This window comes from Bos indicus, chromosome 2 (genome assembly GCF_029378745.1).
Source record: "Bos indicus isolate NIAB-ARS_2022 breed Sahiwal x Tharparkar chromosome 2, NIAB-ARS_B.indTharparkar_mat_pri_1.0, whole genome shotgun sequence".
NCBI classification, from domain to species: domain Eukaryota; kingdom Metazoa; phylum Chordata; class Mammalia; order Artiodactyla; family Bovidae; genus Bos; species Bos indicus.
In genome coordinates, this window is record NC_091761.1 from 91,071,911 (window position 1) to 91,089,039 (window position 17,129).

The 17,129-nt window shown below is 38.2% G+C and overlaps 1 protein-coding gene across 1 annotated transcript in view; it reads left to right on the forward strand.

Moving 5' to 3' along the window:
• The window catches only part of FAM117B (family with sequence similarity 117 member B), a 73,924-nt gene extending 57,358 nt beyond the window's left edge, over positions 1-16,566 (forward strand). The window contains exons 5-8 of the mRNA XM_070770295.1: positions 3,482-3,625; positions 4,956-5,181; positions 7,287-7,407; positions 12,661-16,566. Of these exons, the coding sequence (XP_070626396.1) occupies positions 3,482-3,625; positions 4,956-5,181; positions 7,287-7,407; positions 12,661-12,979 (810 nt within the window). The 3' untranslated portion in view covers positions 12,980-16,566. The remainder of the gene's footprint in view (positions 1-3,481; positions 3,626-4,955; positions 5,182-7,286; positions 7,408-12,660) is intronic.
• Positions 16,567-17,129: the final 563 nt, after the last annotated feature.

Genomic DNA, 17,129 nt, shown 5'->3' on the forward strand with positions numbered 1-17,129 from the left:
ATGAATCGCAGCACGCCAGGCCTCCCTGTCCATCACCAACTCCCGGAGTTCACTCAAACTCACGTCCATCGAGTCAGTGATGCCATCCAGCCATCTCATCCTCTGTCGTCCCCTTCTCCTCCTGCCCCCAATCCCTCCCAGCATCAGGGTCTTTTCCAATGAGTCAACTCTTCGCATGAGGTGGCCAAAGTACTGGAGTTTCAGCTTCAGCATCATTCCTTCCAAAGAAATCCCAGGGCTGATCTCCTTCAGAATGGACTGGTTGGATCTCCTTGCAGTCCAAGGGACTCTCAAGAGTCTTCTCCAACACCACAGTTCAAAAGCATCAATTCTTCGGCGCTCAGCCTTCTTCACAGTCCAACTGTCACATCCATACATGACCACAGGAAAAACCATAGCCTTGACTAGACGGACCTTTGTTGGCAAAGTAATGTCTCTGCTTTTGAATATGCTATCTAGGTTGGTCATAACTTTCCTTCCAAGGAGTAAGCGTCTTTTAATTTCATGGCTGCAGTTACCATCTGCAGTGATTTTGGAACCCAGAAAAAGAAAGTCTGACACTGTTTCCACCTTTTCCCCATCTATTTCCCATAAAGTGATGGGACCGGATGCCATGATCTTCGTTTTCTGAATGTTGAGCTTTAAGCCAACTTTTTCACTCTCCACTTTCACTTTCATCAAGAGGCTTTTGAGTTCCTCTTCACTTTCTGCCATAAGGGTGGTGTCATCTGCATATCTGAGGTTATTGATATTTCTCCCGGCAATCTTGATTCCAGCTTGTGTTTCTTCCAGTCCAGCGTTTCTCAAGTTAAATAAGCAGGGTGACAATATACAGCCTTGACGTCCTTCTTTTACTATTTGGAACCAGTCTGTTGTTCCATGTTCAGTTCTAACTATTGCTTCCTGACCTGCATACAATTTCTCAAGAGGCAGATCAGGTGTTCTGGTAGTCCCATCTCTTTCAGAATTGTCTACAGTTTATTGTGATCCACACAGTCAAAGGCTTTGGCATAGGACATCTCTCAGTTAATATGATTGCCCACTTGTATTTGTATAGGCTGACTTATATTTAGAAATACAGATTTTATTAAAGAAAGCTATGTAGATGTGGGAAAAATAAATTATATATACACACAAAATTCCTTAAGAACCCTTGAAATGAAGCATAAAAGTTCCAAGTATAATCATTTTTTTATTTTTAAATATTTTAGAGCATAGTTTATGTAAGGAGTAAAACCAAAGGCCTATTACTTTTTATTTATGGAATAATAACACTATGCTTAATGAAGAAAATATTTCCCAGACAGCTTGGTAGATTATTTTTCTTCTAATCGTATAACTATTTGCTGGTTAAATGAATTACTGTTGAACCTTTGCTTCATTTACCTAAAATGGTGTGTTGACCTTAAGAAAGTGGGCATTTTCTTTTTTTTTCCTTCCTTTCTTTCCTTTGCTTTAAATAAATTAAACTATTGACACTTGCCGCTATTTTAGATTACATTTGAGAAGAACTTCTTACCAATTATCTAGGATATGACTTCTGTAGCTGCCTGGAAAGGCAGTAACAAGATGTCCAGTTATTACACTGGTGGGTTCCTGTTGTGTGCATTTCTCAACATGACACCCAGCAGACTTAAGCTTTCTGTTCTTAGAAGACTTACTAACAGATCCTTATGGTTCCAAAATCCAGAAAGGTCAACATTTTGCAGAAACCTTGACAGATCATCTTCCCCTTCTAGTCTTCTCCTTCTTCATTTTTGTAATGTTAGCTACAAACCAGATGCAGCCTAAAAATGGCATCCAAAGCAAGCCATTATTCATGTTGTTTTGTGATTTTAGGAGAGAAAATTAAGTTTAGAATTGAGTACCTTTCACTCAATATAAAAAATAAAATCAAAGTTCTGTTTGTAGTATATATACTGATAACTCCTGAAATCTTAGTCTGTAGCAGTTCTCTGTTACCTCATTAGTTTTTGACAGAGGAAGAGTCCAGGCACAGGAAGGATGCCTGCCTGACAGAAATGCTCTCACACGCGCTCCACTGCAGACTAGTGAGCTCTGGGTTCCTTTTAACCCATAGGTGCTTCCGTCCAATCAGTTTCCTTTCGTCCCTTCATTCGTTTTTGTTTTCTCTTGCCACCGCTTTGAGAAAGGTTTCTTTCCTTCCTTGACCTGTCATGAACCAAACCATATTCTTAGCTTCATTCTCCCACTCTTATCCCAAGAGTAAGTACATATCTAATTGGAGAGAGTTTCTTTTCTTTTCTTTTTTTTTTTTAGGCCTGTTTTAGATTATTCTTTGGGATATTATTCTGTTGCTAAGGAAACAAGAGGGTGAGAATAGGTAAAAAAAGAAAAAAGTACCCTTCAAGGTGTTAGTGACAGGTCTTGGGATATAAAAAACTGATGGGAAATTGCCAGTTTCAGTGGCTGTCTTAGGCATTGTTTCACTGAAGTAGGAAAGTGAAGACCTTGGGGTGAGAGTAGGGTGGAGGGTGGAGAATGCAAGTTCTTGGAAGAATGGAGGGGAGGGCTCTGGTGTTTACTTTCCTCTTCCTGTCCCGTCTTATCACAGTCCTGTCACAGGGTGAACCAGGCTGGCCTGCTGATGAGGCTTTCGGGAAGTGCGGGAAGTTACTGGCTTTGTAGCACTAAGACGGAAGGATTGAAGAATAGGGGATCTGAAACCTCCCTGAAAGAGAGGTTTCTCAAAGAGGCCTCCCTAAATGAAGGATGAATTAATCACATTTCTTTACCAGACAGCAGGACAATACTAGATGACCTTCTGGCACACTGTTGCTATGAACTTTGGCAGATACCTTGCAATTCTTGTTTCATATTTTATTTTGAGTATCTTGTCAGGAAACCAAGTGATATCCTGTAATATAATCAGTTATTTTTTTTCAAAAGTAATACTGTGCCAGTGGGAACATTTTTTTTAAACTAGAGATAAGCTTTGAAACAAAACATTAAAATAATTGCAGTTGAAGTATAAATAAATTTCACAGGGAAGTTACTCTATCATCTTGCTACTGTATATGGACTTTGGAAGTGATTTTGTTTTTCCTACCAAATTTTTTTTTTTTTTGATAAATTACTTTTTGTTATTTATTTTCTGGAATATAGATAATTATGGCAGTGGAGGACTTTAAAGTTATGTTCTGAAATCTGAACTCCTATAATCATAAAAGAATGTCTGAGGTTAAGATTCTTTTAGTGTTTTCCTGTATCCCTCTTCTCTTTACAGTCCCTCATAGATGTGAATTAATTTCTGAAATTCTACCTTGATTGTCTGGGATTTTTGCTTGAAATTATATTTTATGTATACCAAGGAGCAGGTTTCGTTATTCACACTTTTTGTGAGGTCTATAAATTTTGATTTATTTTAGAGTTACCCAGATCAAGTAAGTATGTTTCCATCTAGAGAATGTAAAGGTAGTAATAAATGTTTCTTCTCCCCACTCCACCACTTTTTCTTAAGGCCCCTGTTCCAAAGAGTGCACTTATTCCAGTAATTCCCATCACCAAATCAACAGGCTCCCGGTTCCGGAATAGTGTGGAAGGACTGAATCAGGAGATTGAAATAATAATTAAAGAGACTGGGGAAAAGGAAGAGCAACTTATAGTAAGTAATCTTGTATCTTAAAATCAGCCTTATACATTAATTCTTCTAATTATTTTTTAAAAATCACAATTTTGGTTTCCATATTTACATGTTTCTTGCTTCTTGTTGAGAATAAAAATTTATCTCTTTTGAAAAACTCTTGACCTTTGCAAGTAAATGACAGTTTTTGTTTCTTGGCATCTCATAGAGACAACTGATAGGACTTAAATTTGGGTCTTTGAACAGAAACTATTTTTTGTTTTTCTGTATTTAAAAAATCAATATCACTTCTCATTATCTGTAACTCCATTTAACAAAAGTTCAGCTTACTGGTTTGTTGGTGGTGGCGTGGAGTATTTTCTGAGTATGAATATATATCTTACGGTTTGTCAGTTACTGTTTGGTTGACTGTATCATTGTGAAGCACAGGTCTGTTTACCTATAACATACATAGAATGTGTATTCTATTAACTGTGACATACAAAAGTATGGTTTATATGTAAGACAGAAAATTTCCTGTTTATATTTAAAAGCATGTCACAGTATCCTGAAGCTTTCATTCTCCAGTGAAAGAGGATTTGGGGAGTTTAAAGTAGTATTTTATTGATGCCTGAGATTTCTCTCCCTTAAGATGAAAGGCTGGTTTAGCTTAGAGAAAACACCACTGCCCACACCCTACCCTCCTTCACTGCATGATGGTGAAACTTCCCCTGATGGATAATAAAGGTAAACGCGGCAAAGGTGTCCAGGGAGCTGGTTTCCCTGCTAAGTGAGTCACACAAGCCTTCCTCTGAACATTCTCCTTGATTTCCCTCTATAATTAGCACTGCTGTGATTAACCGTTCTCTCATTTAGGAAGGTTTTGAGAACACTGTTTGAGGAGGAAGTGAGCAGGGGGAGAGGGCGGCAGAGGCTATCATCAGGTATTACTAGTTCACACAGTGCACAACCTTTTCTTCTCATGTGGAACCTAGAGTTACACCTAGGTTTCTCCTCTTTTATAATGGTGTGTCTTGTTCATTTTGAAAATAAGTTAGCACGTGATAAGTAATTCAGTGTTGTTTCATCCTTCAGCGAGCACTGACCACTCATGTGCCAGACCGCTGTGAGTTCAGAGGCCCTCTTCTGCCAGTCGGTGTCCAGCGGCAGGGGGGGCAGGCAATGAGACAGGAATGGCTGTCCCCACAGCCAACACAGAGGCTTCTCCCTCTATCGTGAGCCCGATAAGGAGAGGGTTTCTGACTTTTGAGTCTTCAGCAACTGCAGGGGAAGGTTGAACCTTGGGTGCCTTTCCAGGGGAATTTCAAAATTAGTGACCAAAACACATACATTTAAAACATTTTTGTAACAGCCCCAAGACATTCCAGACGGCCACCGTGCGCCTCCGCCCCTCGCTCAGAGAAGCAGCAGCACACGCAGCACCGACACGCAGACCCCCGGCGGGGCCGAGCGGGGGAGCAACGACAGCAGCCGCTCCCAGTCTGTGTCCCCCACATCCTTCCTCACCATCTCCAACGAGGGGAGCGAGGAGAGCCCGTGCTCGGCTGATGACCTGCTTGTCGATCCCAGGGATAAAGGTACAACACGGGAGGAGTTTGCTGCCACGGGATAAGCGACACCACCGCTGTATCCTGCTTTCTGTTCATTTTCTAGCAGAACACATACACTTAGGGCCACTAAGATCATGACTTTGAGATGTGTTCAAAATACAGATTTTAAAGAATTGTAGTACAGAACCGTAGGTTTTACTGTGGTACTCAGGTGATGGTCAGGTTGGCTGGGTTTATGGGCTTTTGTTTGTACACTTTTTTTTCTTTTTGCATTTACTAATACAAGTTCCTTAATAGTGAGTAACATTGTTTTTTGGTATAAATGAGATAAACATTTGTCCTGAAAAGCATTTGTTTTCTGTTACCTTAGTTGTCATGTTTTTACTATCTTACTACTTTTTAATTGAATGTGAAGCCTTCAAGTTAGTGTGTTTCAGGATCTATATTTGTGATATTTCTAATAAGAATTAAGCTGACTTATATCAGTGCAAGATGAGTATTCCAGGCAAGCCTGGAGTAAAAGGGGAGGTGGGATACTTATAGTATTAAACCACTTGCATGATTCAGAAAGTAATTGGAGACATAGCACTTTGAATATTAGTTACTGATAATGTTTTACTTTTAAAACAAATATGATCTTTCATCTATCTTTATCAAGGCAATCTTTTCTTAGCCTAAATTCTAGTTATTACTGCATGAGCTTGAGAAAAATGATAAGATAAATTCTATGGCTCAGTTCAGTAGTCATTTATTTAGACCCTCCTACTTGCAATGTGTTGACTGTCCTAAAATGTTCCACGTCTGATGACAGCTGGTCATTAGTGCCAGTCATCTGAAGTACTGAGACTATAGCAAGTGCAAAAGACCCAAGATTTACTGAAGAAGTCACTTCAGACCATGGGCAATTGTAAAATCATACTATTTGGGCCCTTATTTGTCATCTACAAGGTTAAATAAAACATGGCTATACCCTAGACCAGTTATTAATAAATCACACCCCCTGGGGGCAGGACACAGGCACCAGCAGTTTTCCGTGCTCCCAGGCGATTCACATGCACAGAATTTTGACGCCACTGAATTAAATCCTTTGATTGGGCCTTGTGTTTCTTGTCAGTTGACATACTTAATTACTTCTGATACTTGCTAAAGGATTAAAAGAGAGAGTGAATGCAGCTCCAAGTACTTAAGCTCAATCAGGTGCACCCGCCCCCCCCCCCCCCCCCCCGACTAACCACAGCTATTAAAATCTGCCCTTCATTTTCCGTACTTTCTACTTTTACTTCAGCAGCATATAAGGAACTCTGTAAGTTTTGTGTCCTGTTCATTTGACTTCAGGAAACTAGTGACTGGTTAACTTCTCTGGATTTCTTTTGTAATAAAGTGCTACTGTCAGCAAGGAGTTGTAGTTTAGTTGACACACACTGTACATTTAGAACACACAGGTTACATATCAAGAATTCTAAGTTAATGTGGTAGAAACTGAGGAAATCAGCACTGAACAGAATCACCAGAGTAAAGAAGTGTTCCCTTGGGTAGGGTTAATTTAGAAAGATAACAAAAACTTTGAGCCAGACTTTGAAGGAGGTTTTGGAAAATGAGCAGAGGAGGACCTCTTAGGTACAGAGAAGTTTGTAGGCAAAAGAAAGTCTCTGCCATACACTGTGCATGGACTCTGACTACCCGGAGCAGAGACTGCAGCCAGAGGAGTAGAGGAATCAACTGAGAGATTCTGAGGGGCAGCCAAGAGTGAATGATAAGCCACCAGTGAGGAACCATTTTAGTTATTTGTCTTGGGAAGAATGGAGGTGGCATTTGAGCCCGTGTGCTGTGTATAGAATAGAAATAAGGAGCAGCATACCGCAGTATTCAGTGCTGAGGAGTAAGTTATACAGGCCTAGGCTGTGGTAATTGTAAGTAGAAAGGAAATCTCTGGTTTATGCATTTTTTAACAATTATGTCTTTTTTTACCAGGAATTGTGTTAGATATTGGGGTAATGTGGATGAGTAAAGCCTTGTTCCTACCCTCAAGTAGTAGCTCATGGTGTACGGGAGGCCAGGAGCAATCAAATACAGTAGGACTATGCACGCATGTGCTAGTATTGCTTAGTAATCCAGCATGTCGTTTCTTGCAGAGAATGGGAACAACTCTCCTTTGCCCAAATATGCAACCTCACCAAAACCTAACAACAGTTACATGTTCAAAAGGGAACCTCCTGAGGGCTGTGAGAGGGTCAAAGTCTTTGAGGAATGCTCGTAAGTATCCCCCCATCCCTCCCCCACCCCAAACTTTTATTATGAGAAGTATTAAAAGAATTTCAAACAGGCTGAAGAACAGTACGGTGACCACCTGTATATCCAACACTAGATCCTATGGTTAACATTTTGCTTTGTCTCTCTGTGTTTTGGTGTTAGTTTTTACGGAACTGTTTGAAAGTAAGTTGTAGTCATGACATTTACCCTTGAATACAGTTTACTTATTTCCTAAAAGTAACCACTCCTACATAACCACAGTACCATTGTCACACCAAAGAAAATTACAGTTGTGCTTAACACCAACTAGCATCCAGTTATTATTCACATTTCCTCAGTCATCCCCAGCATATCACCCGTGGTTATTTTTGAACCTGTGAACAGTCAGCGCCACACATTGAATTTAGCAGTGTATTTATTCAAGAGAGACCACAGATCTCAATGCAGAGTGGGTTTCCTCCTTTCAAGGATCAAATTCCCTTCAGTTTTTAGTCTCTGGTTCTTTAAACAATTAAAATATTCTGCTGCCAACATGGGGAAGAGAATTCTATTACTTTGCAGAAACGTGTTGCTGTGATAAAGATCATAGAAGAAGCAGAACTTTAAACAGCATCTGGTACCCTTGGTATGCAATCTTCTGTACTCATGTATTTCTGTTGGCTTTTACTCTAGCCAGGGACTCTTAATTTTAGACTCAGAATCTGTTTAGAAGGTATTGCAGCCATGGCCTGTTTTCAGCAGCTGTGGCCCCTTGCTTGTAAGTGATGGCTACAGGGTTGTAGGTATGTATGATGCTGAGCAAATTAGGTGACAAACATTATTTGAAGAGAGAATGATGGTACATATATAAACCTCACTTTTCAGTCTCGTTGCAAGACTAAGAGACACCTTCTGGCTTTTTCTCACTATGAAACTAAAAATACAGGGTGGAGATTGTCCGCCCTTGTTTGGTTCACATAACTTCTTTGTTCCATCATGAGTATCTTAGAATCGTTCTGAAACATGGCATCCTTTTGTTCTGTGCCCCTCCTCTCAGTGCTTCCTTTAATGTCAATTCTAAACAATTTTCCACACAAAGAGCATTGTCTTTGAATCCCTTCACCTTCTCTACTAGGAGATCCCAGCTGTCAGTCTTTTTGCTTTTGTGACAGTAATTGAAAACCCTGTTCTGGCAGCTTCTTCTTTACTCTTTGCACCATGTAAGTCTGAAGGCATGCGTGGTGCCAGAGAGTTTAAGCAGTATTTCTGCACACATGTGTTTCATGGACTCCTTGCACCATAATCATCCAGGAAATCAGCTCAGACTACAGAGTCCCAGGTCCCACCCTAGCCCTAAGGAGTGAAACAATATGGAGCTAGATAGGACCTGGATTATGCATCTTTAACAGATCTCAGAGGACTTTTATGCTTCCCTTCAACATGCTGGCTTAGACCTTTTCATGAGAGTTCTTCAGAAATGGAGTCATTCTAATAGGTAAAAGTTAGATGGTCCACGTGGAACCTTTTGGAGTATTTGACTCATGGCTGATGGACTTAAAAAGCAATTTGAATTTCTGTATAAATGACTTTGAGTGAATATTAGTTGTGTAGGTTGGTGTCCTGTGGCATCTGCCTAGACTGTTATATTTGGAAAAGTTCTCAGTATCTGAACTGTATACATACAACTGTGTTGGTTGTTTCTAAAGAGAGGGAAGAAAGGATGGGGAATATGTATGTATTGTGTGTGTATGGATGGATGGATAAATAAAAGGTGAACCATGACATATAAAATGTTTTATGGCATATCCATCTGTTATTAGAAGGTAAATCTCTTTTTTGAATGCACATAGTTTATTATAAATTTTACTGACATAAAGGATGTGTAGCACACAAAAACCTATTTATTTTTAAATATCTTAATTGTATTCCAAAAAGAAATGAATGGCAGTAACCCAAGAATGGATTTTTTAGAGCTAATTTTAACCTTCTATCAATAAAACAAGTTACTCAAAGTCTAAAATATTGGTTTCTTTTTGCCCCAGATATGTATGTCATAATTAGAGCAAAACCCACTTTATGCACTAGCATTAAAGCAAGGGTAATTATTGGCCCTAATCTTAAAATTTTAGCTTATTTAATCATTCATTAAAGTATATTTTTCTAAGTCTTCATTTTTGCTTAAAGGTAGACTTAAAGATCTGAACCAGGAGTCAGGTGAGGGCTTAGTCTCTTATTTGCATGTTTATTTGCCTGAAAGAAAATAGGTAGTTGGATTTGGGCCCAGAAAGGACAAGACCAGATTTAGCTTTTTTTTTTTTTTGATACAGCAAAGACCTTAGCCATTCCTTCTGCACTTAGCAAGTCCTTTTTAATGAAGTCACATAGGCTCTTTCCTGATCCCAGTTAATGAACTCCTTGACCTTAGTTATCTTAGGTTCCTAGATATTATGGCCTCTTTGCAGTATAGAGATTTTTTTAAAAGTATGACAGAACTGCTTCCTCTCTTTCTTCCTTTCTTTCCCTCTCTCCCATTCAAAGTAAATTGGAACCACCATTTCTTAGCTGATAATTTATTCCTGAATTTGAAAAGAAAATTGCATAAGGCTTTAAAAAAAATAGCAATTCCTTACATCAGTATGAAAATACCTATAATAATTATCTAGTCTGACCATTTATTTTTCAGAAATCATCTAGCAAGCAGTTATATCTGTTTTTGAGAAACAGTAACTTTTGGTATAACTTATGGAAAAATAAAATATTTACATTAGTTCTGAGGGTTTCTGTGTGTGTAAGTGTTTTGGTTTTTTGACATCCTTGTTTCTTAAATTGAAGAAAGCTTTGTAGTAGTATTAGAACTTGCAGCTTCTATTAATAGTGGCATAAGTATTATACTGGTTGTGGATAACGAATTTCTTGGAGAATCTTCTCCTAAAAGTTAAATGGAGTGAAAATTGATTGCTTTTGGTGGGCTGCAGTCATGACTCGGGGGGAGACTGGAAGAGGGGTGGGGGCCTGATACTTTTTTTTTTCACTGTTAGTGTTTTGTTTCTTGATCTGTGCCCATTAGACAAGTTATGTTTTTTTATGTTATTTTGTGTGAGATCTGTTGCTAAGTCTGTTTTCATGAAAGCAGAAAGGGAGTTAAACTGATTTTAGGTTCTGTCATTTAAAAAGTCACAGTTATCAGATCATTAGTTGAAGAAAAACTGAACAGTTTTTTTGACTCAAGTATAAATATATGTAATTTTTAAAAGTGTATTTTTTGTGCTGATGGGATGTAGGTGAGAGGGAATTTTAGATTCTCTTTTAGCAGTACAGAGGCTGAGAAACTTATTGATAATAATGATGCTATATAATTAATGTTGTGTTGAGAATTCATTTGAAATGTGATCCCATTTAGGCTAGAGCTGGAACTTGGAGTAGCTACCTACTTAATAGCATTAACAAAACAAATGAATTAGCCTTAAAAAAAAAAAAAGGAAGAAGTTTGTTTGTATTTCAGAAATACGAGGTTTCATCCTCAAGATCCATTAGCAGCATTGTGTCTTACGTGATTTTTAGCAAGATAACATCAAACAATAAATAATTAAAAACCTAAGCCTCATTTGAAGGAGGGTATAAAACTTGATTAGCCCTTTTTCCCCCTAATATAAGAATGAAAGTTATCTTTACTAATTCTTCGAAAAAAAAAATACAAGCATTATTTAATTATAGAAACATAATATCAACTTCCTATCTGCTTTAAGGAATTGAAAACCATGTTGTCAGTAAAAATAGAGGGGTGTATGCCCTTCTTACAGTATACCCAAATACACATGTGACCCTAAAAGTACTCACCATATAAAGTTTCCATTTTATCCAAGAATAACAATACACAAGTAAAACAAATTTAAATGATGTAATTTCTTTCTTCTTAAATTATTCTTGCCAAAGATATCCATGGGTAGTATTCACTATTAATAAAATATGCCTGCCCAAAACACTGCCTATATGGAACATTTTTTTTTTTGCACCTACTCCCCAGGGTTGGTGTTTATTCATTCTTTAAAACTCAGCTCAGATGTTCCTTCCTCTGGAAGTTATCTTCTACCAAACTCCCCCTGTTTCTTTGTGCCAGAGGTTATTCACTCGCTTGTTCTACCTCTAAACAATTTACAGACCATTTTTATCACATCTCTCAGACATGCTTGTGCCAGTTTTTAACCTTTTTTTTGCTGTGGACATCTCTGGCAGTTTGGTAACGCCTTTGAAGTGATTCATAGCTTCTCTGAATTATGTTTTAAAAACATATTAAAGATTATAATGGAGACTGATAATACTGGAATGCAGTCTGTCCCTTATACCTCTCTCGTCCCAAGAACTACATATTTAGTATGTCTCCATGTACGTCACTCTATCTTTAGGTCTTCAGAATCTAGTGCAGACGTGGCACACTTGTATTTTTTTTTTTATTAGGAGAGATGAGAACCATACTTTTATCGTATGATCATACTACCTTTCCCCACCTGAATCATGATTTATTTAGGTTCTTCCATTTGACTTTCTTCTTAATTTTGTGTCACCTCCATGTTACTTTAACAGTTTAAATTTTATATTTTTACTTTTAGGGAATACCACTAACACTTGTATCCTTTTCCAACCATTTGGGTTAATTGTCAAGAGCACCTGAGGAGAGGGAAGGATTTGGCTTCAATAAAACCTTTAGAACACAGGACTGTCGTTAGTTTTACTTTGATTTTACATTTACATTATATTATTCAGGAAATCATTATGGCTGTTAACTCAGAACTGTTTCAAAGAGATTTTTAAGCACACTTGGAGAAGCCAAGCCCAGCAAAGTTTAGTCACGCAGTGGCAAAGCTCAGCAAAAGATAGACATCTTGGGTCATTCATTTCTTTGCCTTTGCCCTTCAAAATAGTACAGACTTTGGAACAATCATAGTGGAACATATTTTTGTCTTTAAACAGCTGGAATATCTTTTGCTTTAGGAAATTCTTTATTCACATTGGCTGTCTTAGAGCTTCACTGAGATGCCTGAGCATCCTGTGTGGAGCCTGGGCTTGCCAGGGAGCTGAAATCAACAGTTAAACTCATGTCCTTCCAGCATTCTGAGATGCATAATTCAAATCATGTGTCCTTTGGTTGATGGCATTTGGAGCCTTAGACATAGCTTGAGTTTTGTTTTCCTTTTTTGTGTCTATAAGTTGTTGTTTTTAAAGAAAAAACTTCTAGTGTTTCGTGACTTAAAAGTCTTGGGTTATTTATTCTGTGTCTAGGCCAAAACAACTTCACGAAATCCCGGCCTTTTACTGTCCTGACAAAAACAAGGTGAATTTCATTCCTAAGAGCGGCTCTGCTTTCTGCCTCGTCAGCATCCTGAAGCCACTCCTCCCCACACCAGATCTTACCCTCAAGGGCTCTGGCCATAGCCTGACCGTCACCACTGGCATGACCACCACTCTGCTGCAGCCCATCGCTGTGGCCTCCCTGTCTACAAACACAGAGCAAGATCGAGTCTCTCGAGGAACAAGTACAGTCCTGCCCCCCGCCTCTCTCCTCCCCACACCAGAACCCATTGAGGAAGCAGAAGGATAGGTCCCAGTGCTGTGAGGCTGGAGTTCTGGGCAACTGAGAACCTCCTCGACCCCTTGGCAGCGATGGCATCGTGGCTCCTGGTTGGCTGTGAAGTGCCCCAGCTCTTCCACACTGATGCGGCGTGGCGTGGCTGCTGGAAGGGAGCGGCCCCTCTGGAGGCCGGCCCTCAGCGCCGAGCCTGCCTTTGCTTAAAGCACCGGTTGAAACAAGAAAAAGGTATCATTCTTTGCTTTTGGAGGGCCAATATCACGTTTTTTGTTCTCAAATTAGACTTTTTTGAAAAAAACAAAAAACTGATCCCTGCAAACATGATTCCTGAAGGGAGACGTGAATGATGCTGCAAGAACCATCTTTTCTATGAAAATGACTATTTTATACCAATGTTACATTTTCTGGAAACGTAGCAAACAGGATGTTCTTTGGTGGCCTCTGTTTCTTGTTTCCCTTTCTAGATGTGTGCTTTTCTCAGCTGTTTTCAGCTTTGGGACCAAAGGGATTGTTGACATTTTCCTAGCAATCTTAATCTCATGACTGTGTTCTTTCTCCCAAACAAGAATTGATAGGTTAATAATACCTTGAACCAAGTACATATATAAAAAAGATAAAAAGCAATATGAGTACATTATGTGACTTATGTTTTCTGATGTCAGAAGTTTGTGCTTTGGGTGAAATATTTGTAAAACTGCTGTTTTCTTCACTACTCTTGTATACATTTCACCACGTTGTCAGAAAAATTATAGTCTGGAGACAAGTGCTTTAATATTTTCTCACCCATCATTGGAACTTGGTTTAAAAGTCAGCGAGCCAAAAGGAAACTTAACTGCCCAGTGTTGACTGCTAGCTAGGAGTAAGGAGCCCCTTGGATTTTCTGCGCAGTTTTTATCACAGGAACACCCTTCTGTCCCGTGGGTGTCATTCTACCTTTAACCGTCACTGTATCATAGCCCCAAGAGATCCTGAAAATGGCTGTGCATGGATTTCCTCCTCTGCTTTTGTGATGTTGTCGTCTTGTGGATTTGGTCTGGGTTAGTAGTTTGCCAGGAGTGTGATCCATTGAATAGCAACCCTTAGTCACAGAATCTTGAGACTGACGTTTCCTTTGTGGTGGCTGGCACTGAGATATGTTGCCTATAGATTTTGCTAGTTTTTGCTCCAGCATTCCACACAGAGGGGGAAAAACAGGCCAGAAGGGCTTTGGAGCATAAACAGCAGGAATCTTTGAAGAATTGGGGATTTAGTCCGATCTTAACACAAGCACTGCCAGTATCACGTGACAGCAGGCTTCATGTCTGGATATGTGGTATTAAGGAGCAGCGCGTTTTAAAGTTACAGCCTTGTTGATAGAAAGCATCCTTCTAAGATCTTCGTAAACTACCTTATGATGCAATAATTTAATGTTCCTATACATATTATAGGAAGAGAACATTTAAATACTGTAAAAGGGATTCGGTTTAGAAGGTTACTATGTCAGTTTGTCCAGATATATCCCATCAAAGAAAACCTAGTGGTAGCAATAAATCTTCTGAAAGGACTTCTTATATTTAAGTACCTTTAAAACATCTAAATAATTAAAAATATGCCCTGTTAAAAATGGAGATGGATTTAGGCAAGTTAGGTAAACAACATTTGAACAGTCTCAGGTTTCAGTTGGTAGGCCTGATGAATTTTGGTTCCTTTTCCACCCAAAACTGATTTAGCTGGAATTAGTACATTGTGGCTTCCAAATTGGAAAAGCTCAGTTATTCAAGGTCTAAGTGTTCTCTGGTGGGTTGGTTTTTGAGAACCTTGATCATTTGACGTTACCATTTCACCACCGAGAACCGTTCTGTGAGAAGTACAGAAAAGGGCAAAACAGATCAGGTGAGCTGGTGTTGAAGGTTGGAAGTTAAAAGTAAGGTTTCAGAAAAATCCCCCATCAGTTTTTGGATTACCTGAATTCTGTTAAATCTCTGTTCTTTTCCTTGCCTCAGACTTACTTCTTTTCCCACCTGGACGTGGTCACAAGGGTGTTTTACCAAAATGCCACTTTGTAATACAGTTTCTCTTCTTACTGTGTTGTGCACGTTTGTCTAACACATCTTTCTGTAGAGTATTCATATATCCTTAATCTACAGTAATTTAAAATCAGAATGGGAGACAGTTTTAAGATACTATCATTTTCATAGTCTTATAGGTGGAACTTTTAATGTTTGGCTGTAAGGAGAATGTGAATTTGCAGGTAAATGAATTATATGGCAACCGGACATAGCCCTCGTGTTTGGGAGAAATAGAGCCTGAGGTTTGAAGGAAGGAAAAAAGGTACAAGGTATAAAAAAACTCTTAACTGCCAGTGCCAAAGGGCTAAATTTTAAGTTTATGAGCTTTATGCCGTCTTGAAAAAATATTGATTGTAGTCCATTTAGCTTTTATTTAACCTTGGTGCACAGGTGGTTGACTTTTTTTTTAAATGGGTCTACTCTTAATAGAATGCATAATATTGTTTTCTAAAATTACATTCCATAATTATCTTGTTATTCTGTAGAAAACTGTACAGAAGGTAAGTAAATCAGAATAGCTTCAATGGAAATACAATTTAAATTTTTAAAAAATTTTGAATAAATGTACTTCCATTGCGGTAAAAGAAACAGGTGGCTTGTATATTTCAGCAAAAGGAAGCTATTCTCTGGTTATTAACTTTGTCAGTGTTGTTATTTTTACTCTTAAACAGTTTCTTCCTTGCTGTGATAAAAATATATACATTTACTGTTTCTGATCATGACCAAGTCTGTATTACTTGTCAAATTTAGATCTTAAGTTGTCATGGCTTTTGTGAACAGTTATGTTTTTAAAATACCTGTTTTGCTTCTTTGATTAATACGGTGAGCATGGATGCCAAAATTATTTTTTAATTAGATTCATTTTTTTAAAACTATTTCTGATGTTTGTGACAAGCCAAATCAGCCTTTTAGAAGGTGCTACTGCTAACTGTGGAGTAACTGGCAACAAGGAAGCCCCCACCCCCCTTTTTTCCCCTAATGGTTGGCTTTTACTGGGAAAAGGTATTTTAAAAAATAGCAGAGTTTATAGCCTCCTCTGTGTCCATGATTAGGACTGGATTGTCAGAATTTTCTTTTGTTAAAGAAAGTAAAAGAAAAATCGCCACTACTGAATTTATTAAATATAACTCTGAAGATTCATTCCTTAATGCTTAGAATTTTGATGTTTCAAGACTAGACCAGTGGAAGTGCTGAATTTGCATTCAAAAAGCTAAAATACTTAATTTCGCACTTTAAGGTTTAAGTTTTACTCTTCCTAAATTAGGGGTAAGCAGATCAGCCCTGAACAATATTTTGTTTATACAATCCTGTTGATGGATATAATTTATGTTTTTTAAAAGTCTTTATTTTTCATTTCTGTTAAAGCTGTGTAAATCTTTTTCAAATGCAATTTTTAAAGTTTTGTTTTTCTAACAAAATTCTCCCCCCAAACTGCATTTCCAATGGTGATATTGTTACTGTGTACTTATGTATTCCCTATATCTGAACACTTGTTGCTGCCTCACAAGAAAATGGAACTTTTATGTTAAAAATAAAGTCTGTTCTTCTTGAGAGTTTTTTTCTGTGTACTTTTATGAATATTGCCTCAAATGCAAATTTCTTTTCAGATATTTCTAACTTGAAAAAACTTTAGTATATTTTCACAAGTAGAATAATGAATTTGTATTAAGTAGCAGGATATATAATATTCTCAGTTGTTCTTCCTTATTTCCTTGCTACCTCCTCCTCCCTCTAGAACTGAGAGTGCCTGGTATTTGTGGTAAGTGCTAAGCAGACATTAAAATATCAGCAAGCGCACTGAACGATGTACCTGTAATTCAGTACTTTACAGGTTAAGAGATTTAGCTGGGGGCAGTCACTTAATTTCATTCTAAATTACACATAAAGGAGTTTTTTCCCTTTTGGTAATTCGTTCTTGCTAAGCCAGGTATATTCTTCCTGGTTTATAGATGCAAGGCAGTTGTTAGCCTGAGGGTTTAGTCTGTATGAAGATTGTATGCAGTATAATCTCTTAGAAAGCAGGGTCACCTTTTAAGTGAAATAAGTGTCACCATGGCTGCCTGTCATAAAAAGTGGTCACCAAATTACTTTGTAAGAAATTCTAAAAATTATTT